The following is a 24,737-nucleotide window of genomic DNA, read 5'->3' on the forward strand; positions in this document are numbered from 1 at the left end:
AGTAACTCAGGCAGAGTAAAAACTGAGTCTGTCTATAAGACACGCGCAGCATTTACAAGGAAAATCTAAATGATTAAAAATTTCACTTAATTTTCTATGTTGATGTTACCACATATGTATGAAAACAGAGGTGCTTGTAGAACCATGAGGATTCGGCAGTCTCTGGTAGTAGAGAAAGTTTGATTATTTTGCTACTTAACAGAGAGATGACAGCATTTTCCCTATAACTATTTATAATATAGGGTTATAAGAAATATATCAGAACCTCTAATGAAACACATTCCAGTAATCTTTCAACACCAGAAATGTAAAGCTGCTGGCACTGAAGTATCAATTCTCAAAGAGATTGTTCTAAAAAACACCGTGAAACAGCTTGGCAGGAAAAGAAGTGAGGACCTGAAGGCAGCAAGTGTTATTCATGCAAAAATAGAACAAACACTGGCATTTCAATATTGGATCACTATTCCCTCCCTCTTTATTTAAATATCCACAGGCAAGACAAAATTTAATGTTTTGGCTATAAGCACTTTTCCCCAGACATTAGTTTTTCTTGCTCATGTATAATAAAAAAGACTCTTAAAACAGACAGCAATATTAGCAGGCCAAGCTTCAGTGTATTTTTGCTGAGCTTTTATAAGAATTTTATTGGTAGGAGCAGCGAATGGTACTGGAAATAACTTATTAGAAAACATTAATTAAGAAAGTGACATTTTATGAAACATAATACAGTTCCTACATTAAATTCTTACATCAGATCCCATATTATGTTAAAAATCTCTTCTCTGTTTTAGCATTCTTTGCAAAAAGGTACCAACTGCATTTCTATGTTCAAGATATGGATAGCACACTGTGAGCATGTATAAGGATCAGTTCCTGCCTGACACAAGAAGCTCACTAGGTCTGTGGCTCATGTCCTTAAACAGACATGCAACCTAAAGTTCATAAAGGAGGCTTGTGCACAGGAAAAGTGTTTCACCCTTGCAGATGCCTTGAAACACTGAGGACAAAACTTTTTAAGAAACAATGCAAAAAAATATTTAAACCAGTGATAAAAGGAAATAGGTGACAGGCTCATATGGAAAGCAGAATGAGCATTATCTCAGTAATAATTAATACTATGATTTCAAAATAAGATAAATTAGTCTCACACATTGCAGAAATGTGTTAAGCCCAAATTGTCTTTCACCAAAACAATTTCTTATCAGAGCTGTCCCACAGCCCTCCTGCTACAAGTGCCTGTACAGTTTTCCATTAAGATCACTGAAATTTTACTCATCAAACACCGAATCTTCAACAGAAATTGCAATACAATGATATCCTCAGTAAGTGGTAGCAACCTCTTTGTCATCTCTTGTCCGCTGACTCCAATTGCAGTCACTTCCCAAGCCACAATTGTGAAGACCCAGCCACGCCAAACCCTCCCTGTGCCAGCAGCACTCCAAAGCTTCCTTTTCACATCTCACACATTCTCTTCTGAGGCCATCACTTTTTTTGCTATAATGCCTTCTAACCATAATTCTTTAATTAAAAAGATGCCTATTTAAAATAATTTTATGACTGAGCTGAAAACTAGCCGTCCTGATTTCTGGATTGCACTTGAAGAATCCTTATCTGAAAGTACAACTCTTCCACATACTTTGTTTGGAATTCAAGTGACAGGTTAGCAGTTGCCATTCATCTGCATCAATGGCTTCAGAGCATTTGCTTTTATGATTTTTAAGGAAGCATTTACAGGTATTTGCTGCTGATATATCTTTGGTAATGCCCAGCTCTACAGAGCAGGCTAGTTCCAAGGATTGGACCCTTTTCCACTGAAACTATAGAATGAGTGTAAATTCCATACAACAAAAACATAAGGTAGATCTAAGCAAGAGGATCTGATCTTTGAATATTTACAGTGCTTCAGACTATACCTGATTCTTTGCCTGGAGTCACACTGTGAAAATATTGAAGTCAACACAAATAAGTTACCCCTAAATTCTATGGGAGTTTCTCTTGAATTTTTCAGATAAGGGCTCTTTGGTTTTGATTAAAAGTACCCCACACAGTCATCACAGCAGCCTATGAAATTACTTTTTGCAGGCTACCATGATTCCACAGTTGTCTAGGAAAGTGGGAAAGATCATGCATAATTCAACTACATCAAAGAAAATCTTTTTTTCCTACTGAAAAGTATTTAGCTATGTGCTTGACTTGAAGAATGAAAGCACACTTAAAAGGATAGGGGTCAAGACCATCTCAAATACTTAAACTTTTCAAATAACTAGTACCTTGCTGAGTCAGGAGCAAATTGGACAGATAGTACCATATGCCATCAGAAATTAAAAAAGACAGGAAAACAAGTGGCCTTAAATGCTCTTACTTGTACGCTTCCATATGCTCGCACATGTAGGTTTTCTTTGCACAATTTACACAATTACCTAATGCTTTTTAATGAGTTCATTAATATAATTCCAATTTGTAAATTAAGGGAATGTTTCTAACCTTTGAACAAATTTTACCTTAAAGTCTAAAATAAGCAAGTGCACTTTTCGAACATCATGTTTTAGTATAAATTAATTAAGCTTATAATAACCTAGGACATAATCTAGAAATTAAATGTAAAAATCATTGCACTCATTAAAGATATATAGAAAATAAACATTTTGACAACATATATTTTGCACTCATCATTTGTTTTTTATCCAGCCTTACGTGTTGGGGCAGCGAGCTAGAAACTGTTACTTAAACTGGAATTTGTGCCAGGAATCTCATTCACAACTTCTGAATCAGCTCTCCCACCCTCGCTGGATCTTCAAGCCTCAAAGTAACATAGTGTGCACTTACTCTAATTAACTGCTTTTGGTGGCTGTGGATTTCAGGAAAGAAAACCACAAAGCACTCTTTGTCTCAGCAAAGAGATAGATATGTAGAGGCTACCTTTTATTCCTTCCTGAGGACTGCATGTTACAAATTGCTGGAGAATGGTATCATTGCGTCGAGAAGCAGCTGCGAGGTTATGACTCCCATCAAAGGCTGATTTTTGAAAGACTCCCTGGTCTGACCGTTCCTAAGGGAAAAACAGAACCACACATTGCAACACAAAATTTACATATTTGACAATGCAGAAGAACATCCATCACTGCAAACAGTGCATAGACACTGTGATATAATGTGTTCACTGTATATTGCCTCCTCTCAAATGAGAAACTTGAGAGAGCTCTTCAAAACTGCAGGCTGGTTTTGCTCACCATGAAATAACAACATCCAAGCAATAACAACCAGTAAGAATGATGCACAAAAACGAAGATTTTTTTTTTTATGACCCACAACTGGCTTCATTCAAATTCTCCATCTGGGAGGGCAGCTTGTGACATTGTCAACACAAGAACATGGGCAATGCCAATGGTATTTTTCTGCCAGCCAGCTGGTTCCCTTCTCCCCGAGACTGAGTGCATATGTTCTGATGATCACACACTAGAACAGTTTTGCAAGTAAGGAGTTACACCAAACTCCCAAACGCAGGTCTTCTGGCTAGCAGCTAAACAAACTCCTGTCACACCTCTAGTCAGCTTTTCTTTTGAGACATTTCCTACCCCCCACCCCCATACATGCCACAGTGCCTAATTTATTCTCCTGAGCAGTTGCTCAAAGGAAAAAAGTTGGGAAAAAAACAAAAATAAAAATCACAGTTTCTAAAGCTGGGACAGACCCAGAAAGACATTTCCGTAGTCATTACACAGGGAAAACCAAAAACCCACACAGAAGAAATATTATGGCTAGCTTTCAAAGCAACCTTTATATGTTCTGTGATTTTATATCTGTTTTTTTGAAGTGGGATCCAACTGGCTTCTATTTTTAAACTGCATGTTCATTATGTCAGCAAATGTTATACTAAGTATACATATTTTTAAATTCCATAGTCATATCTACAGAGGAAATGCATGTATCTAACCCATGTTATTTTTAAAATGATGCAAGAGGCTTGATATATTGGCAAATGATTGCCTGCAAACCAAGACATAAGGAAGGACAGCATGTAACACCTCCTTGCAAACTGTTTTTCAAGCCTAATAACAAAAATAAAATAATGTAACTTAAAAAAATAAAAATTTAATAAAATAGTGATTTAATAAATACAATGAAAATAAGCTTAATAAAATGGAAAAATTGCACCTCAGAACAGAAATCAATGCTGAGATACTCATGGTGACAATATGGCTTCAAATTTAAGCTTAGTGGACAGGCAGCATGTGTAAAATTCCCTTTTCCTCAGTGCAGAATCAGCCATTTGAAAAGGGTATTTCAACCTGCATACAGAAACACACACACACACACACCACACAGACATTGACAGTTGTGCTTCCTCTTGAAACAGGAGTCTTCAGTTTACATCAGCTTCCTTAGGTTTTAAAGTCCACGTTTACTGCTTTTTTAAACTATCCACTGGAGACACAGTGGGATAAGGAGCCTTGAATTAACAGCAACAACAAATCTACTTTTGATAAATGACACAATCAATATCCCAACAACTGATCAGTAACCAACCTAATTCGAGTATTCAGCTTATAAAACATAGCTGTCATGGAAGACCTCCATTAGTGTCCTGCCCAATAAAAACAATAATGCATTTCTAAACATATTGTCCTTCTGCCAAGCTGAGATGCAATGCTCGGGTAGCTGTTTTGGGGAAAGGGAAGAATGGGCACCAACCCATTTCTGCTGCGGTCACCAGACTCAAATGGAATTACAATTGAACGCAAAGACTACCCTATAAAAATTAATTCCTGTCTAAAATGAATTTGATTCAATCAAGACCTCATTATGCATTCTTCATAGGGCATGAGTCAAGATTATTTACCTCTTTCATACATCTGGATAATATTCAAAACTATACACTTAACTATAAAAAGCAGCCTCATACTTTTACTAGGTCAATCTGATGCTTGATTGGAAGCTTTCTAAAAAGAAGTAGCTTCAGCTTTAGCAGGACTGAACTTTCTTTGAAGGTGGGCTATCTTTCTTATATCCCAAAACTGCACAATAAATATAACATATACTTCATAATTCTTCCTTACAGCAGGATGCTGTCACATATAAAAGGAAAGCAAAAATGTGTTTTCCTCTAACATCTTCCAGAATTGCTAATGGACACTTTTCATATTTTCCTGGCACAACTGACATCATGAGGCTTTTCCAAAGCGTCCTCCCAACAAAGCAAGAGTGTAGTATTTGGGAAGTCATATTTCTAAATCCATTTCTCAATCAATAAATGATGGTAGTAAATTACATAGAAAGTTATCAGAAAAATATTTAAGAGTCAATTAAATTACCAGACACCTGCATCCTCTTCCGCCCTCTGGAATTTTATGCAAATACAGCCAGAAACAAGATTGTTTTTAAAATGTTCCAGTAATGCTCATTAAATAAGAAGCTTGAAATATCTTGGAATTCTATAATGAGATTTATTACAACCTTTTACACCCCAAATCTACTTGTATGTACTTTCATTTTAAAGAACTCTACCAGTATTTAAAGCTTTTTAAAATATTTGCTCAAAGGTTAAAATTAAAACTGGGGTGACTAGAAAAGGCAGACAGTATACATGTATATTATCTATGTAAAGATGAGAAAAGAGTGCATGTGTGTGTGCATGCATGAATGAAAGAGGGAGCAAGGGAGATCATAAAAATCAATCTTTTTCGAAATAAGAAGTGACTGGCAAACATCAATTTATATGATGTCTAGAAAACATAATAGTTAAAAATGCCTTTCTTTCCTTATTTTGTTACCTTACTTAAATAGATTTTATCTTAATCAACTCAGAAACCCATCCTGAAGAAATCTTAATCTGATGAGAAAAAGTAAAATATTTAATACCTTGAAGGTCAAGACAAAAAAAAAAAAAGCAGTAAGACAAGTCCAGAAAAACACACTAAAAAATACATTACGTACTAATGAAAAAGAAAAAGCAAGAGTAAATCAAAATCCTAGTCATACTAAGATATTCAGGTCTCTGACTATAGCAACAAATGAAATCAGAATAATTTAAATTGCCTGTATCCCAGCAATTGCCTTGAGGAAGTAGCAGATAGTCAAAACTACATCAATATATTAATCCTAAATTAACTTTTTTTGGAATCATATTTTCTTTTGTTCCAATACTTGCTGAATCAAAATAAGAAGCAACTTTTAGTCAAGTCTCAACAAGCACAGAAAGACCAGGAGATACCAACCAGAAACAATTTGTGAGTCCTCTCTCCAGGGGAGAATTAATTCTGCCAGGAGAAGCTCTCTGTGACCAAGACTTAAGCCATCATCTCTGATGTGCAAAACCACCGGGACTGGAACAACACTGATCTAATAAATGCATATACTGCCTCACCTCTGTGTGCACCTCCAGCCTGCGGAGCACGACCAGCTGGATCCTGCCCCGAATGTTGCCCTCCATGGACATGGAGCGCCTGAGGGTTTCCATGGCCTCATGGTTGGACTTGCCCAGGAGCGACTCCCCATTCACGGCTACCAGCTGATCGTTCACTCGCAAACGACCGTCCTGCGAGCGAAAAGCAATGACAATTTCAGAAACCCCAGGAATTATTAAGCAGAGGTGCTACATATGGGAAAGCACGATGCAGACAATCAGACTATAACTTAATAAATAAAAGAATGGGCAGTGCCAGAAATAACTTTCTTTCCAGTAATTGGCAATTGTCTCCCTCTGCTCACAAAACTTTTGTAAAGAGTTCATACTGCAAATACAAACATAGGCATTCATGCACAGACTGCTCTTTTTCTTGCATTTGCAGTTTATTTATATCAGTTAAAACAATTAAATAATTAAGAAAAAACCCAAACCAAACACGCAAAGCCGAAATAATACAAACCACCCAAAAACCAACCCACTCACCCCATCCTCAAAAAAAGGGAAAAGAAGCTTTTAGTTAGTTTAATGGGCCCACACTATAACTATTAGTACCCACACTGCAACCACAAAGGAGTGCTACAATGTATTTTTCATGCATAATTATCTGCTATTAAGATCTGGTAAGAAATAGCTCAAAAAATTTTGTCTTACAGTCTTATTGGTGTGTATCTTGTCACAATTCTCATGCCATCACATGGGCCAACATCTTCAGTACCGAACGGTCACTAAAACTCAAGCATCCTTACTAATTAATGCTATCCCTATTTTACAACATCCAAAACTGCTGCCAGTAAAAAAATTAGGGTTGAGCCATATCAAGTAATCCATGCTTTGAAAAAGTAATTCAGCTTCATTTGCCAAGGTGACATTTGTGGGTGCAATAAAATTGTGGACACTGCTATTTTGTGATTTAGGAGTCCTATTGCTGTTGTCATTATGATCTGTGATTTATTTCTTTTCATAAAACAGCATGCCATGGACGTTTCTCTCTAACCAGAAAATAAGGTCTATTTAATTGAGATACAGGAATTTCTTTCAAAGCTTGTCAAGTTCGCAATTATCAGGCTAGCATTAGACCTCAAACAAGGAGGAGAAGGAGTAAGAAACCGAAGACATCTCATAGAAGGTGGTGAAGAAACAATAACAGGGAAGATCCTGCACAGAAATACAGTGCTTAGTTCACAGGCTCAGCACTCATCCAAACTGTTTATATATTTCATGCATCTGAGCAGTACAAAATATATATACTATCAGATTTCTATTTTTTTCTGTAACTAAGATGTTCAATTCACTATTCTGCTACTTCTGCCAAGTCGAAGTCATTTTTGAGTGAGTTACAGTAGCTGTGACACACCCAGCTTCATTAAGTGTTATTTTTGTTGGAACGGCATATCATCATTACTACAGCAGAGTACAGATAACCACAAAGCTGAAAAAAACCAGTATATAACAAAATCCAAAATAAACTGGGATGGACAAGAAGATGGAAAGAAATAATTAGGAGATGAGTCACTCAGAGAAGGAAAATTAAGAGAGATAAAACTTTTCTTGAGAGGGTGTGGGAATGGAGGATAGAAAACGGAGAGGTCATTTGGAAGATACACTGAAACCTCTCCCACCTCTCTGCTGAATATTTTATGCCAACTTAGATGTACATACAGCCAAAGTCAGTAAGTTAACCTCACTGATCCTCTATATACAAATGATGCCATAATAAGAGCTAAAGTCTAGGGAGACAAGGGTTAAAATTGTTGAATGAAAAATTTTATTATTTGCACATGTTGTAATTCCTCTGTGTCCAATCAAAATTTGCTGAAATGAATGGAGCTATTCAGAGCAACAGGAGTTCGACAAAAACAAAATTTATTTTTTGTAAATTTCTGTAAAACTTTGAAAATTTTATAGGTCCTCATGTCCTCCCCCTATGGTCCTACAGTTTCTTGGATTACTGTTTTTCCTTTCTGGAAAAAATACTATCATGTATTAAATATCTGTTAAAGTCTGTTTCTAAAGTCTATACAAATACAATGCCAAATGTCACAACTACATCAGTTGAGTATGCAACTGTCCTGAACATAGCACACATTTTTAAACGAATCACTGAGCCTCACAAAGTTCTCTACTGGCCCGATTTTTAATTTTTCTTCTAGTACTTTTGTATGAGACTTCATTTATATTTTAATTACATTACTTCTTAAAAGGCTTCTTTTGATACATCTGCCCTTCTTGCTCCTCTGTTATGTGCAGCATTTACATGAAAAATTCAATTTGAATTTGACACTTCAATTGTGATAGAAGAAAAAAAATGTGCATCATTCATAAATATTGATCAACCACACTTGCTAAGTCACCTGTATCACCCAGGCTGGAAGACAGCTGGATGCTGTTTTCACACAACAGGCAGAAGTTACTTTACAGAAAAACCTTTCGCCTCTTTAGAGACCAGGAAAAAAAAATCCCCACATCTAAACAGTTTCCAAACACAGATTTTCACATCCCTTGTGTTATGGCCTGGTTTGGAAGCCTGAACTGCATGAAAATCTGCTTGGCTCAAAACAAGCTAAATGTTGTTTTAACACGTTTCTTCTTTCATCTCTGAGAGGTAGGTTTCTTTGTGGCTTTTGAGCAGGAAAACAACATTTGGCATTTCAGCAGAACAGTTTTCAAATGCCATCTCTGGAACTGCGAGTGAGCTATTCTAATAGAAGCTGATGTTACTCTTCCCTCACTTATTTAAAAAATGCTGGGTTTTTTATGACAACTCACAGCAAGGGGCAGCATCTACCACCACATGGCTGCCATATTCTCACAGTCATTCACAAGACTCCCACTATTTACAGTAGAGCAGGAAGATATAATGCCATGATCTTCAGGGACTTATCTTTTTAATCAAGGCACAATAAGCTATTTCCCTTATCACACCAATGACATTTCTGTCAGAAATGCCCTAATGTCAATTATTGGAATTATCCAATTTCCCCATCCACTGCACACAACGAGCAATGTTTATTGCAGCACTCAGAAGGACCAAGGACGTTCAAACTAGATAATTTTCATTTGAACAAATGCAAACATAGAAAATATTACATTATTTCTTGTAATGGCTCTGTTTCATTGCAGCTGCAGTGGATTGCAAGTACCTGATTATCAGGAATGCATTTCAAATGAAAAGCCAAGATGTCTTGAGGTCAGCAAGGCTGAAATCCCCAAAGTTAGGGGGAATAATAATGCATTTAAACTCAGTCAACTGTTTGTTTTCTTCGCATGAAAGGCTCTGCATAAGTACAAATATCAAGTATTCCAGTAACCTCTTTATCTTAGGGATGTTAAAAAATAGATGTTAAGTAGGGACATAATGGTACAACAAAAGCAACTGGTGGGATACAGTGTTAGAGTACAAACCTGGAACTTTTAAGGCTTTTTTTTTGTTTGATTTTGTAGGCAGAACATTAAAGAGGACTGAGTCTTACTGTAGCAGGTATGATGCTACATGCATTGACATTTTCTAAAACGTTTAGCTAGGACAAAAGAAAAATCAAAAAAGATAGAATTAAATACTTAAGTTTTCCATTATGATTTTTAAAATGTCCCCTACTACACTTTGCAATGCCACTAACACATTAGAGCTAGATTAATGTGTTTATCTATCAAAAAATTAACAAGTAATGGTAACAAAAATCGATGGTCTGCATCTCACAGCCTACTCTTAATTCTAAGAAACACATGGGTAAAAGAAACTTAATGTCTCAAAACCTTTATACAGCATTAGAAGGATTGAGCAATTACTTATCAGTGAAACAAATGTGTTGAAATTCTATGTATTACATTTCTTCTTCTAAGGACAAGCAGTGACTATATAGACAAGGGGATAAAGTTCAATAGACACTTCTATTAGCATGATACGCCAATATCGAAAAAAATTTAAATTCTGAATGCAGAGGTGATAAGTAGTGAAAGAATTCTCATGTCAGTGAGATTAAGATTTCTGCCTGTGACAGTTTCCCAAGAAAGCACTGTACACTGAACAGCAAATGCACATGTCTTAATCCATAATAATCCATTTCAGAGAATACCAATGAATAGCATGGGAAAAGGCTCTGGACAACTACCAGCTGGAAAGAAAGGCTTTTTATTTCAAAACTTGCTCCAAGAAGAGATTTAAAATAAGGACAATAGGACGACATCTTTAAATATTTATGCACAAATATGTGCACACTTTTTAACTTGATACAAGAAATTTTATTAATTGTTAATACCCACTGATTAAGTTATGTTCTATGTAAAGGTCATTAGACAGAAGAAAGCCAGCTGTTTTTCGTGCATTACACAACAGTAGACTGCAAGTCTTAAAACACTGCCAAAATGACTGCATTCTGTGAACACAGGACAGAGTCTCTAAACAGTTCTGGTTGAAGCCAGAGCCTCAGCTACTGTCTCATTTGCTCTGGAGCCTACATTCAGATCCATTACCACAACACAGATCTAATTGCTGGAAAGGTTATAATGAGGTAGAATGGAGAACAGGTCACAGGACTACAGGCCATCACAAGACAAAATAATCTCCCAGTCATGGTGCCTGTTCACTCAGGGGTGAGCACAGAAGTCCTGCTTTAGTAGTCTGCAGACATCTCAAACCAAAATTAACTTCTCTGGAATGAGTCGCTGTGGGGGAATAGAGAGTAGCAAACATACAGAGAAAATGTTGTCTTATGGGTCTGTGATGTGACAAGTCAGGCAGCCCACTAATATGAAATATGGCTCCACATTTGGCTATCCAAAACAAGGAGTTTATCCATGACAATGTACTGTCCTGCAATTGGTGTGGACACGGAGCTGGGAAAACAAAGAAGGCAGCCTCATTTCCACAGTAAAATGAGGCGTACTCTGCAGGAGACACGCACACGAATTGAGTTTATCCAGCCCTAATTTGGCCAAATGTGTGTTAACTCAGTTCTGGTGTAATCCAATCAGATGAAGATCCAAGCTATTTGAAATAACTGTGAGACTAGGAAAGGTAAATAACAGAAGTAAGGAACTATTAAACATTCTTATGAAACCTAAAACCTTGATTATTGCTATTTACTAGATGCTGTAAATAGATGAACACTGAATTTTTAATGCTGTGAATTGTCTTACTCAGCAGGCTGATGTCAGTAGAGCAATTTACATAACACTGAATTAAAAGGTATTTTTACAGAAGAGAGAAGTGCAAGGAATTGCTGAGATAAAAGACAAAAATTACAGTATGGTTCTAAAGGTGTTTAACATACTAGCTCTGAAAGATTAAGTAATTTGTTTCCAATTCAGAGAAGTTACGTTTTCCAAGTTTTATTTGGGGCAAAAAAAAAGCAGTCAACAGCTTTCCTAAAGATTAGACAATAAGTGAGATACTTTTTAATAATAAAATATACAACAGTCCTTGTACAGTGCTTAGAAAGAACAGAACAAGTCATAATATTGTCATTTACCAATTTAATATTACCAATTCAATCCACCTCAGGAACAACTGATAACTTCTGTACAACTGATATCAAGCACTGCCAAGACACATTTTTAATAAAGTAATAAAAATATTCTGAATAAAAAAATAAGAAAATTATGAGAGTTTTTTATTTATAAGCACAGTCATAGGTATCAACTTCTCTGTCACTGAGCAATCAAACTTTTCCTGTAGGCCGTGGGAAGGCTGGAAGCAGCCTCTACTCATATCTATCCTTCTTCCCCTTCCCCATTTCCTGCAGCATCCAAATGTTCCCTAAGGTTTGCACCAATTCATTTTCACCTTGGCAGACCTTCTTGCTTCGCACACAACCCCAGAAACCATGAGACAAAGTGTTATATTTGTAGTTCACCCAAAGGAATGAGTGACAAAGGTATTTATACCTAGAATGCTTCTCAAGTGAGATTCAGCCCTCACCATAGAAATGACAGTATTCTAACACATTCAGCTCCTGATGTGCTTCTTCCATACCTTAAAAGCAGCACCTCCGTGAATAACTGATTTGATGAAAATCCCAAGATCAGCTCCTGTCTCCCGAGATTTGTTGCCTTTCAAGCTCACACCAAGTCCAGCAGAGCCAGAATCATTCAGAGGAATCTCAAAGGTCAGCTGCTCTGTGGTTTCTGGAGAAAAAATACTGCAGTTTGGCTCTCCTTTCTGTTGGAGAAAACAAGCATGAAAATAGGGGTGAGAAGTCAGCATGAGTGGTGTCCACACAACTGTACAATAAGAAATAGTCCTCTGTTCCAGAAAATAGCTTGAAGAAATAGCTTTATAATCAACAGTGCATTTAGCTGACATTTTGTCACAAGATCTGGCTTAAAATGTTATTTTTACTGATACCTGGGAATATGCTTAAATAGAAGGTAAAATAGCTTACTTCCACATGATATAAAACTAATGTTGCAGCAGAATGTAGAAAAGACGTTTATACACAGCTGCATTAAAAATGTAAGCCATAAAACTCTCAACATCTTTACATGCAGCTCACAAACTCTAATGACAGTTATACTGTTAAATCCCATTCCCCTTTGAAAATTGAGTTTCATCCTTAAGAAATTATCCTTCCCTTAAACCTGTCTGCAGAGCAAAGCTGGTGTAACAAAAGCAAAGGCGAAAATTGAAAGCACAGTAACGTATTCTGCACTAACTCCCTTAGTACATACTTTGATTCCATAGTGGTTTGATTACTCCTTTTTCTTTCTGGTATCAGTTAATCCCAAGATTTTCTCTAGATTAGAGAGCTGTTTACAAGACTGTCAAATCAAGCATACACAGCTATGGAAGATCAGAAAACAGTTTCTTTTACTGTACATTGTATCTGCAGTTTTTTAGGGATTTCTGTTGCTGGGCAGAGGGGAAGGGGATGTGGTTGTCTTTTTAAAAAGTAGTTGGAATCATAAAATTAAATAAAGTCAAAGTTTTGCCTGAATTATTTATATTGGCACACCTCAAAAATAAAACAAGGACAAGGAGACCTATTATGGAATGAAGTGTGAAGTGTCCATGGAAAGTGTTAGTGCAGAATGTTATGCAACACATTCAATTTCATTCCATTTTTCCTTCTCCATATAACTCTAAGACAATTAATAAGCTTTTGTTTCTTGTCATTGGGACATTTTCTATTCTTTGAAACAGTAGTATTAAAGAAATAATAGGAAAAAAAACTATGAAAAGGAAGCACACAGTCGATTACAAGTTGAAAGATGACTGACTGCTGCTTCCAAGGGTGTCAAATTCTTACATTACATTATCAAGTGGAGGCCACATACAAGGAGTGCAGTAGCTGGGCCACTCCTCCTCTTCCCCAGTGAGAGATCACCTCCAGGACCTAAGCTGCAGCAGAGGCAGTATCAATGCAATTGTCAGCAAAGGTGCCAGCAGTACAGATGTTTCCTCAGCAGTCTGAGTACACCTGTGCATTCAGCTATCATGCTGTCTGATCAACAAAAGTATGACTCCAGAACTAAGGACAGAAATTAATATCCTGAAGAAACAGTAACACCCAAGTATACTTGCATTTATTTCAGATACCCTTTCACTGTTGAGAAGCTACTGGTTAGAGAGGAATCACATCAGCCAGAAAACTGACTATCAAACTAAATCCCAATATGCACCATGTTTAAATTTTTTTCCTGGAATGTAACTACATGACATTAAAGTCAATACAGTTTGCCTAACTGCCAAATATAAAAATGACAGCACCAATACTGACAATTGTCTTGATACCAGCATTCATCTCCAATACCGAAGTTACACATTTGTGTTTCTGTTTTTGTTCACCAGAAGTACAGAGTTCTCAGCTACACGTCTGTCACTTTTAATTCTTAGTTTGGATATGGACATCCTGAACATTAGCCCCTAAAACCTATAGATTTGTAACAACTGTGAGCAGTACAGAATGATAACTTGTAAACACTCATCTGACTTCAGAAGAACCAGTGTAAGGAAAAAAACCACTACCGGCCTTCTAACATAACCATTTTGTGTTTAACTTTCTCAAGGTTTTAGAGAAAAGATTTTCTGCCAAATCTTTTGATTTTTTCAACTTGCACATATTCTCGTCAATTGATTCTGAACTCTTAGATCAGAACTCTACTCAACTGGCACATCCTGTCAAGAATTGGACAGAAGCAATTCTTCTCAGGGTCTCAGACATGTGATGACTCCTGCCTTTAGGACAGGACTTGTTATTACTTTCCTGTTTCCCTAGGCAAGCAGTTCCTGTGTCTTTCTGCTCTCCTTCCAGTTGAATCTGTGACATCTGCACTAGACTTGCCCCTTCTCTATGTCAATACTGTGGTTGTGTCTTTGCCCATATTGCAAGAAAGGCAGTGAGGGGGCTGTTAGCACAGGAGAAAGCTCTTGGTGCTCCTGCCTGTCTTAACCAGAGCAATCTCCCTTTTACAGCACTACCTCAGTTCAAACTAGGACTTCATTTAAAGCTGAATTTGGTCACCCAACAGAGTTGTTTAGTGTTCTCCATTTCCCAGCTTCCTCTAACATAATTATGCCGTGCACTAGAGCTTGTTAAGTAAGCTACCATATCACTCTATGCATGCCCAGGTGTGTTCAGCAGGACTCCACATAAGTACAGCAAACTTTTGTCAGTATTTCCTATGTTTTCCTTAGTACTTAAATTGGAATCTGTGACATTTGTCTACCATTTTCCTTGCTACAAAATTTCTATGAAATAGATCACTTAATCATATCAAAATGTCAGTAAATTTAATGTAAGCTGCTTTTACGTATTACTGGAGAACGCTGTAATATTTTTAAAGTCCTTCACAAGTTACTTGTTTAACATAGTCCAATCATCCCAACCATCTCTCCTTTTCATTATTTATATTCAGCTTTATCCAAAGACCCAGCAAAAGCTGATTTTAAAATAACATTGAGCTTTGTCTAACAGTACTATCAAAAATTTGTTACCCATGATGGAGGCTGAAAGTCAATTCAAAGATTTCACAGGATGGGTAAGAGGAAAGGAGATGCCTATCTACAAGTCAGTGATTAAATTCACTGTACAAAAAGTAAACTCTGTCTTTACTTGCTTAAAATTTTCCTCAGCTACTCATTGTACAGCATCTGATAGTAAATGCCTGGTAGTAAGTCTAGAACATCAAGACTATTTAGTGCAAATACAAAACTGAAAATTGTATTTGCTGGAGCATGTAAGAAGCAGCAGAAAGAAGGAAAACCAGAGGAGAAAAGAAGGATGAACAAAACCTAGAATCTTGATTTCATCCTATAATTTCTAAATGTTTTCAAATAATTATCCTGATCATAACGCTCTTCCCAAGCAATACCTTTTCACTGATGACAAAAAGAGCTCCAGCCATCCTTAAGTTAACAGCTCATCAATTAACTGCTTCATTTGAGCAACTAATTTAATGAATGATGGCCTCTGTTCCTAGAATATGCAGGTATGAATATTAAATGCTGACAGTGACTCACAGAGCTGGATTCCTACTGCTTCTATTTCCCTGACTTTGCTAAAACATTACCCCAAGACATTAATACTTTACAATATAGCAACCACTATCAGCTGAATTATGGTCTGGTAAAGGAAACCCTCTCCAATACACTAAACCTTGAATTCTATTAGAAACACTTCTTACCTCAAGATCATCCTAGATTCTGAACTCACTCAAACACAGAATGGATGAAATGAGCTGCAACACAAATATGTTTCTAGCCCAGAAAAAACTTACAGCTTTATGCTATAAATTACCCAGTCAACAACCACATAATGTATTTTCCATAATATATATGTATCATACCGCAGCAGTTCAGGAATTAAATGATAGTAACCACTGAAGCTATTCCCTACAGCAGACATAGGAAAGCAACTCAATTGTAGCAGGATAAACAAGAAATCTTCACATAAATCGAAGTCCAGATAGCAGAGTGGTGATCCCTCAGGATGGTTGGAGCTTTGAGATGGCCTGGCCTACAGACTCTGGGACTTTCACACAGCCCAGAGTGGGTAAGGTTGGAAGGGAGAACAGTGGGTCATCAGGCCCAATGCCCCTGCACAAGCAGGGTCATCCTGGAGCACATAGCACAGGACTGTGTCCAGGTGGTTCTTGAATATCTCCAGTGAGGGAGGCTCCCCAACCCCGAACTCCCTCAGCCTTTCCTCATAACAGAGATGTTCCAGTTCCTTGATCATCTTTGTTGCCATCCTCTGGACTGGCTCCAGGAGCTCCCTGTCTCTCTTGTGCTGAGGAGCCCACAACTGGTCACAGCACTCCAGATGTGCCTCACCAGGGCTGAGCAGCGGGGCAGGATCACCTCCTGTGACCTGCTGGCAATGCTCTTCCTAATGCACCCAGGATCCCATTGGCCTTCTCAGCCACAGGGGCTCACTGATGGCTCAGGAACAGCTCATTGTCCACCAGGACCCCAAGGTCCTTTTCCACAGAGCTGCTCCAGCAGGCAGTCCCCAGCCTGTGCTGGTATGTGGGGCTGTTCCTCCCCACATGTGGGTCCCTGCACTCACCTTTGCTGAATTTCAGAAGGCTCCTCCCTGCCCATCTCTCCACCCTGTCAGGGTCCTTCTGAAGGGCTGCACAGAACTGGGGGGGATCAACCACTCCTCCCAGCAAATATGCTGAGGAGGCATCTGCCCCTTCATCCAAGTCACTGATGAATAACGGGCCCAGTATTGAACCTTGGGGACACCAAGGCATCCAATGAGACCCTGTGCCACTGTTCAGTCAGTTCTCAATACTGTCCACTCACCCAGTCCACCCTTCCTGAGTTGGCCTGTGAGGATGTGGTCAGAGACAGTGCTGACAGCCTTGCTGAAGTCGAGGTAGACAATGTCCCTCATCCAATCCAGGCACTTGTTTCATAGTAAAAGGCAATCAGGTTAGTCATGCATGATTTACCATTAGTGAATCCATACTGGCTACTCCTGATTACCTTCTTGTCATCCATGTAGAGTTCTCTGAATCCTCGTTCTTGCCGTTTCTGAAGATTGGGGTGATATTTGTTTTCTTCCAGTCCTTGGGCACCACTCCTGACCTCCACGACCTTTCAAAGGTGATTATGAAAGGCCTCTACAGCTCTCTCAGCACTCGTGGATGCACTGCATCAGGGTCTATGAACTTTTGGATGTCAGGTTTGCCTAGGTGTTCTCTAACCCAATCCTTCTTGACCAAGGGAAATTCTTTGCAACATTCCTTTACCCTTGTCTCCCAGGACAGAGAATCCCAGAGAAACTCAAAGAACCCCCTTGTCAATAAAGACTGATGCAAAAAGGTGTTTGGTAAATCTGTCTTCTCTGCATCCTCTGTTACCCTCTCCCTGTTATGTTTATAATGCCCTCACATTATCCTTGGTTCTCCTTTTGTTATGGAGGCATGTGAAGAAACCATTCTTGTTGTCCTTGACATCCTTGGCCAGATTTAATTCCAGATGGGCTGTGGCCTTCCTTATCTTGTTTTTAGTTACTCTGACAACCCCTCAATATTCATTCCAAGTGATCTGACCCTGTTTCCATCTCCTGTGTATTTCCTGCTTAGGCTTGAGTAATGACAGGAGTTCTCTATTCATCCATGCAGGTCTCTTGTTCCCTTTGCCCAATTTCTTGCTCATTTCTTTCCTTTAAGAGGGGTACATTGAGAAAGGAACACTCTAAAGTACTAATAAAATTTACTCAGCAGAGACACAAGTTAAAAACCAAACAAACACCCACAACCACAAAATTCCAACACAAAACTGAAAAACAACCCAACACTTCAAGAGTCAGTCTCCACTGCTTATTTTGTCCTTGCTAGGCAGGGTCCTTCCTTCAGCTTTGCTAAATCTTAGCTGTCACCTTTCAATGGCTTCTACAGCTGCAGCAAGCTATCAACACTCCCGTCCTGCTAATCACATCCCTGCAGCCTAGTGATGTTTGTTCTCTAATATTTACAGTAGTTTGCCAGCCACAGCTGCTGTTCAAAGCTCCCTCCTGGTTGCACTGTCCACCATGCTAGGCAGCTCCCCACCTCTCTCAATTGCTTGGGGAAGACAAATATCTCCTCCCTCTTTCCTGAACCAGAAGGCAACAGACAGAAGTTATCTAAGAGGAAATCTTTTCACTTGCTGTCCAGATTTGGAGGTTAAACAGAGCAGAGCAAACAACCAAACAGGTACTACTATCCCTCTCAAGGGAAATCAGGACTGGAATGTTTTTATCTACCAATATACCTGCATGCAACTTCAGTAAAATCATTTCTGACATCTACCAAATCACCAGAAACCAGACAGAAAAGTTCAGAGTAGAGTTTATATGAAAGTGAGAAAACAGAGAGTTTGCTAGATATGAAAGCAGAAAGCCCTAATAACACAGTACTAAATAATATTCAGCAATGCAGACTGAAAACCTGTATCTAAGGGTCTCATGATACATTTAATTAATCTCCTGCCAATGATTTTAATTTTTAGAAGCACATCTCTACCTCAGATATCTGATTTCTTAATTAAAATGTTATAATAAAGGATTATTAAAAATAATCTAAAATTTTACTCATCTCACCAATAAATTCTCAGTATTTTAAAGACCACAGAGAAAATACTTTTAGCCCTCTCCTACTCCCAAAATACACAACTGCTAAGTCACCAGAGCAGTACAATCAGAACTACAACCTTTGAGAAAAGTACTGTGCATTTTATTCTTCCACTTTCTACTTAGTCCATGGTAATATCTACACAACATTGTGTCAATCCTCTGTCTACCATGGGACACCACTTTCAATTAGTCCTTTTATTTAATCATAAAATATCTGTTCTCATTGACCACAGCACTTTTAATCTGTGGATTTGTGATAACCTAATGCTAATCTCTCACTGGAAAGGTTGCCTTATATATCCTTATTGTGTTTTTTGCCAAAAGAGAAGCTTACAAAAAAATTAGCTCTCACTCAGGCAGGAAGGAAATAGCATTTGTTTGACACAACAACAGACCTTTCAGTACCTGTCTGGTGCCCTTGACCAACACACTAATATGGCCTCTCAATATGCTGACTGCCCCTTGCCTGGCTGCTCACTTCTGATAAGAGATGTCAACTCCCTGGGGTGCCATTCAGAGCCGACGGCAAAAGGCAAAAGACCCAGGAGGGTTATTTTCAAAGGTTTATAAAGGAAGTAAGACATTTGCATCCTTTTGCAATGACTTTCTGATAAAAATATTTACATTGTGGCACCACATACCTATAATTGGCAGAAAAGCTTGAAAAGAAGATACTCCCTATTTGCATCATGCTCCACGTTCTTTCCAGGCACTTAGCCACAATTAAAAAATACTTTGCTGACAGGTCAGTCATTAAGTCACTGCAAAATGTGCACTGTATTTTGCAATAGACATATTGTAACACTCTTAAAAGTAATACTCAAAGGTAATACACTGTTGTAATCTTGTCACAATCTAGTAAATAACTGAAATCATTGCTGCATGTATTCATCTTTAGCATTTCTGACATTTATATTGGCTTTAAAATTATCTGTACTCCATACTACAATAAAAACTAAATGGCCACTAATGGCACACCCTGCTAAGACAAGAAAGGCAGTAGCAAATCCATGGAGATATATGATAGCATGCTTGGATAATTTTAATGTTAACACAGTACACTACGAATTTGTGTCACGTTAGATAGAATGTGTCTGGTTTGAATTATGTAGACTCTCTGGAATTATAGCTTCAAAAACTGACAAAACTAGATTCAGCTCTTCATCCAAGGCAGATATAGTGCATTTCAGAAACGGAGATTCCTCAGTTTGCTTGACTTGCCTATTGAAGAATCCACCAACGAAATGGTTGGCCCTTCCAAAAGTTTTGCATTTGTTATTTAGTGTGCACTGCTCCTCAACATTAAAAAAAAATGCAGTTTCACTTTACCTTTTAAGCTACATAACTGTAGGAAACAGAGGGAGAAAAAGTAACTCGTTCAGTCCTCAGTCAAGGTCAGCCTCACTGTGAAAACACCCATATTCAGCCCACGGATGGGGTAAGCCATGTGCTTATGCACCCCACTGAGCCGGAGCCCTGTGCAGTTAATGCCCCTTGGCACCCAGAGCCTAAAATCTTTTCACACATGAAGATGGAAGGCTGCGTGGTATTTTCAGGGTGAATTTAAGGGTGCTGCTACTGTATCATTTCCAAATTCATTCTAGGCACAGGTCACAACATGGTGACATACAAACCCAACTCTTTACTCATTTTAATGCTTACTGTTTTAAAGGTATGGTAAACAAAGCAATAAGCAGGGTATAATTCTTTTATGTCTACTTCAAACACCACATGCGTATGTTTTACATTAAGTCAGCCTAGGAAAACTTTAAGTTATGTATTCTAAGACAGAAAGATTTTAGAAATGGTCATATGGTATATGGAATAGAACTGGTGACCCTTGTAAATGGCAAGGCACTACATTTGTTAGGAGGATTTAAAAATTGCCGAAATACTCTGGTTTTATTAAATGCAAATGCTGTAGACCTGGGTAAATGCATCTAAAACATATGAAGACTCAATTTCTGTTAAGACCAGATTTTATATGCCTCTATTCTGATGTATATATACTTATGATTTCATACATTAAAGTGGGCTTCCAAATAATTTCAGGCAACCTCAGAGCTAAGACTTATATTATCAAGTAAGCAGTTTTCACTTTGCAGTGTTCTGAGGCAGGGTTCCTAAATCTAGGAATTTTGAGCAGTAATCCCATAACACATCTTATGAATATATTATCTCATAATGCAAGTAACATTATGCTTTTCTCTCCTTACTTGCATCCTCTCTAACCTATTCTTTACTAGCAGGCAGAACACCATCAGAGGTTTTTGCAGGCAATGAAGGTTATGAACAGGTCTTTCAGACCATCCTTTTAAGGTTCCTTGTATTTGCTGGAATATAGGAACAGTGGGCTCTGAAAGGCAAATCATTGCTGGATCATAACACTCTGATGGGCTTGACAGAGAAAGCAACATTAGACTAGATGCAATAAGGTCTCTGTGGCCTCAAAAAGGCTGACAACTGCTATCACATAGAAAAATCACATTTGCTGTGCTGGTACCTTTATGGACACTTCACTGCATAGAGAGCTCAAAACACAACTGCTTTTTAAAGGTACATGGAATACCAAGCAATTTATTCCCCTTTGGTAAATTAGGGAGTCACACACAAACCCTGGATAAAGAGATACTTTTCAATGTGACAGGAAAAATTCAGATTCCTTCTTAACACTGATCTCTCACTGAGTGTTGTAAAGAGCACAACAAATCAACAAACCTCAAAGTTTCCAGTACTCTAATGAAATAGAAATAATGAATAACAATAATGAAATAGTAACCATCTTCTGAAATACATAATGAAGCTGAAAACCTCTGAGAGGCTGCAGTACACAATGATTTGTCTTTAAAAATATACGTTTTGGTAGACACAACCTACACTCGCTTCTCAACTATTCCAGATGAAGAGAATAGGTCAAAAATGAAACTTTTCTTTAAAACCCGCAGGATATTAAAAAATCTACACAGTTTATAAATGAAGAAAGGTGCCACGTACATTCACAATATCCTTGTCTTCATTACACAGAACACCTTCTTGTGTATGCTAATAAAATTCAATATATACTTCTTTTTTTTCCTATCCAATTCATCTCCCTTAGAACAGAGGTAACACAATAGAGAAATAGTACTTGCTGGAATCACTTTCTGCCTGAAATTATTTGTCCATTTCTGGATAATTGAGCACTAGAATCATGGTTTTGAACTACAAAAACAGGTGCAAAAATGGTTAAGTCTAGGCTGCAATTTCACTTATTATTTCCTGCACATAAAAAGGCAAGCAACAATTAAAAGGAAGTAATAGAAATTAAGCTTTGAATATTAAAACAAATAGGCCAACTGGTTTTCCTTCAGGCATATAAGTTCAAGGCAGTGGAAGAAATTAATCGGGGGAAGACTAAAACATAAAAGTTAATCATATGGTAAGTAGAAAAAATGCTTAATTGAACTTGCCACTCATCCTGCTTCCTTCCATCCTGTATAATACACATGTGAAAAAAGACTTAAAGACCAATAACAAGTTTAGTACATTGTTGTTCATTTAGCTATTGTTATAAAAATTATGGTTTGCTCCCTTTCATCCCCCATTCTTCAGGCATCAGTTAATATGCCAAGAAACCATAGAAATAGCAATTACAGTTGCAACTGTAAGTCAAAGAGATTTTTAAAACAAAAAATTAAGGGTATGCAAAAATTACGATGTATGTGCTCTAACTTACAGAAAAATGCAAGCAAATTTTTTGGTGCTATACTATTTCTGGCAATTGCAGAACAGCCATATTCCTCTGCTGCTGTGCATCATACAAAATAAAGAATTGCAAAGGATCATAGCATAGAATGGGTTGCACTGGAGCTGTTCTCACTCAAGCAATATTCCCTTTTTTACCAATAAAGAAAGAGAAGGGGGAGTAAGTAATTTTTGCATCATTATTAAAAGAAATGGCACTTTCAGATCATACATTTCCCCTAGAGAAAAAACATGATGCAACAGACACACATGATTAAAACACTCTATTTCCAAAACACAATAGAATGATAGCCATAATGTGCATTCCATTCACTTTGAGACGAGATGGAAAATCTAAACCTATTCAGTTCAACCAGGTTTCTTCTGTAATATTCACCATCCTCTAGAAAAGAGTGTTACAGTTTAAAACCCAAATGCACCTTAAAGAACGCAGTAATCACTGGCCACTCCGTAGATTGTGGTAATTAAGTGAATCAAGATCTTCCCCTGGAGTTTTGGAATCAGCTCCTTACTTAGCTGCTACATTGTCAACAGCTGGCATGAATTACTGGGAACATTTGGCTAACTGGATAATAAGGAGGACAGCCTGTGGTTGGTCCAAATTCTACTTCACTAGTCTGTTTCAATATATATATATATATATAAATCTCATTAGAGCCTCCATATCTTTTTTTTTAAAGGAGTAACAACCCTACAAATACCGGGTTTTCAATTCTTTTCCTTTATTATGCACAAACGCTGTAACTCTCAGATGCTGCAAGAACCAGTGTAACCAAAGCCCCAATTGCCTAAAACTTAATAATACTTTTTTGCAACACTGATTCATCCTCATCTGTATCATATCTTGGCTGCTGTGACAAAGGCTTGCTACTCTGAATATATTTTTCTACTTGCTAGCAATCCATAAGCACAGATCACAGTAACAAAACACCCAAACTCTGTTCCCATCTATCATACTGAAGAGAAAATATTTGTGAGACCAAGCCTTCCCCAAACCACAGCTTTATTACAAGGTAAAGCCAAATTATATTATTACAGACCCATGCAACAAAATGCCACCCAGTGTGACTTCATTACATTATCTGCTTTGTGCCCATGCAGTTATCAAATTCTCTCCAGCTAATCCACATAAAAATCCTAGTGTTCTAGTGGAGCAACGTGCTCAAAAGTGGTTTTATGCATGGGTTCCTAATAATGGGTCCAGCCTCCAGATGTATCTTTGCCATAGGAAACTGTGGGGAGTGGGTACATTTACTAGGTGGCCCTTCTCCTTTTTCTTTCAACAGGTAACAGGGAATCTAAAGAAAACAACTCAGATTACAGTCCCTGGAGACCTGCACAAAGCAAGAACAAGTCTGATAAAGCAATTACCATATTATTGCCAGGCATTAACAAAATCCCCAAGTATTCAGGAAAATTCTGCATGCATGTTACACTGTCAGGGCACTCAGTTACAGCTGTCCTTGAAAAACATTGGATTATCCACTGTTTTTCCTTCCAAAAACAAACATTTAAAGTGCTGGCATTTTTTCTGCTCTTTGATGAAACAGTACTGTAACTTTTGAGGTAGCAGAGGATTAGTCCAATGTAATATCATGGCTAAAGCTGAAACCAAACAAAAAAGCTAAACCATTTTAAAAAAAAAATCTTTGTTAAGACTATTCTCAGACACCTCATGAATTCTAACAAGCATTGTGCTCGCATCAACATCTGGTAGCTTAGTGGGATGGTAACTCACACTTTTGCTGTAAGCTACCAGATGTTGCTGAAGGGCTTTTTAATTTAGATGGCTGGCTCCATAAATTTATGTAATGTATTTCAGTAATTCTCATTTTTATTATGTTTTACTTGATTGAGATAAAGAGGAACACAGAGCAGTATTAGAATTCCCACATCATCACTGTTACAGTCAGGGCCATCGCTTGTGCATCATTCTATCACAGAGAAAGCAATCTAAGAGAAGGTCAAGCCAGCAGGATAAATGTGGCTACTTCCTGGATTTCAATCATGCCAGTCATAAGTAA

At 37.8% G+C, this 24,737-nt stretch overlaps 1 protein-coding gene across 2 annotated transcripts in view; it reads right to left on the reverse strand.

Moving 5' to 3' along the window:
• PARD3B (par-3 family cell polarity regulator beta) overlaps positions 1 to 24,737 on the reverse strand; it is a 394,093-nt gene that overhangs the window by 183,128 nt on the left and 186,228 nt on the right. For both annotated transcript variants that reach the window (XM_066553233.1, XM_066553232.1), the window contains exons 11-13: positions 12,378 to 12,563; positions 6,365 to 6,535; positions 2,920 to 3,049 (exon numbers count right to left, since the gene is read on the reverse strand). In XM_066553233.1, coding sequence (XP_066409330.1) covers positions 2,920 to 3,049; positions 6,365 to 6,535; positions 12,378 to 12,563 — 487 coding nt within the window. The remainder of the gene's footprint in view (positions 1 to 2,919; positions 3,050 to 6,364; positions 6,536 to 12,377; positions 12,564 to 24,737) is intronic.

This window comes from Molothrus aeneus, chromosome 7, assembly GCF_037042795.1.
Source record: "Molothrus aeneus isolate 106 chromosome 7, BPBGC_Maene_1.0, whole genome shotgun sequence".
NCBI classification, from domain to species: Eukaryota; Metazoa; Chordata; class Aves; order Passeriformes; family Icteridae; genus Molothrus; species Molothrus aeneus.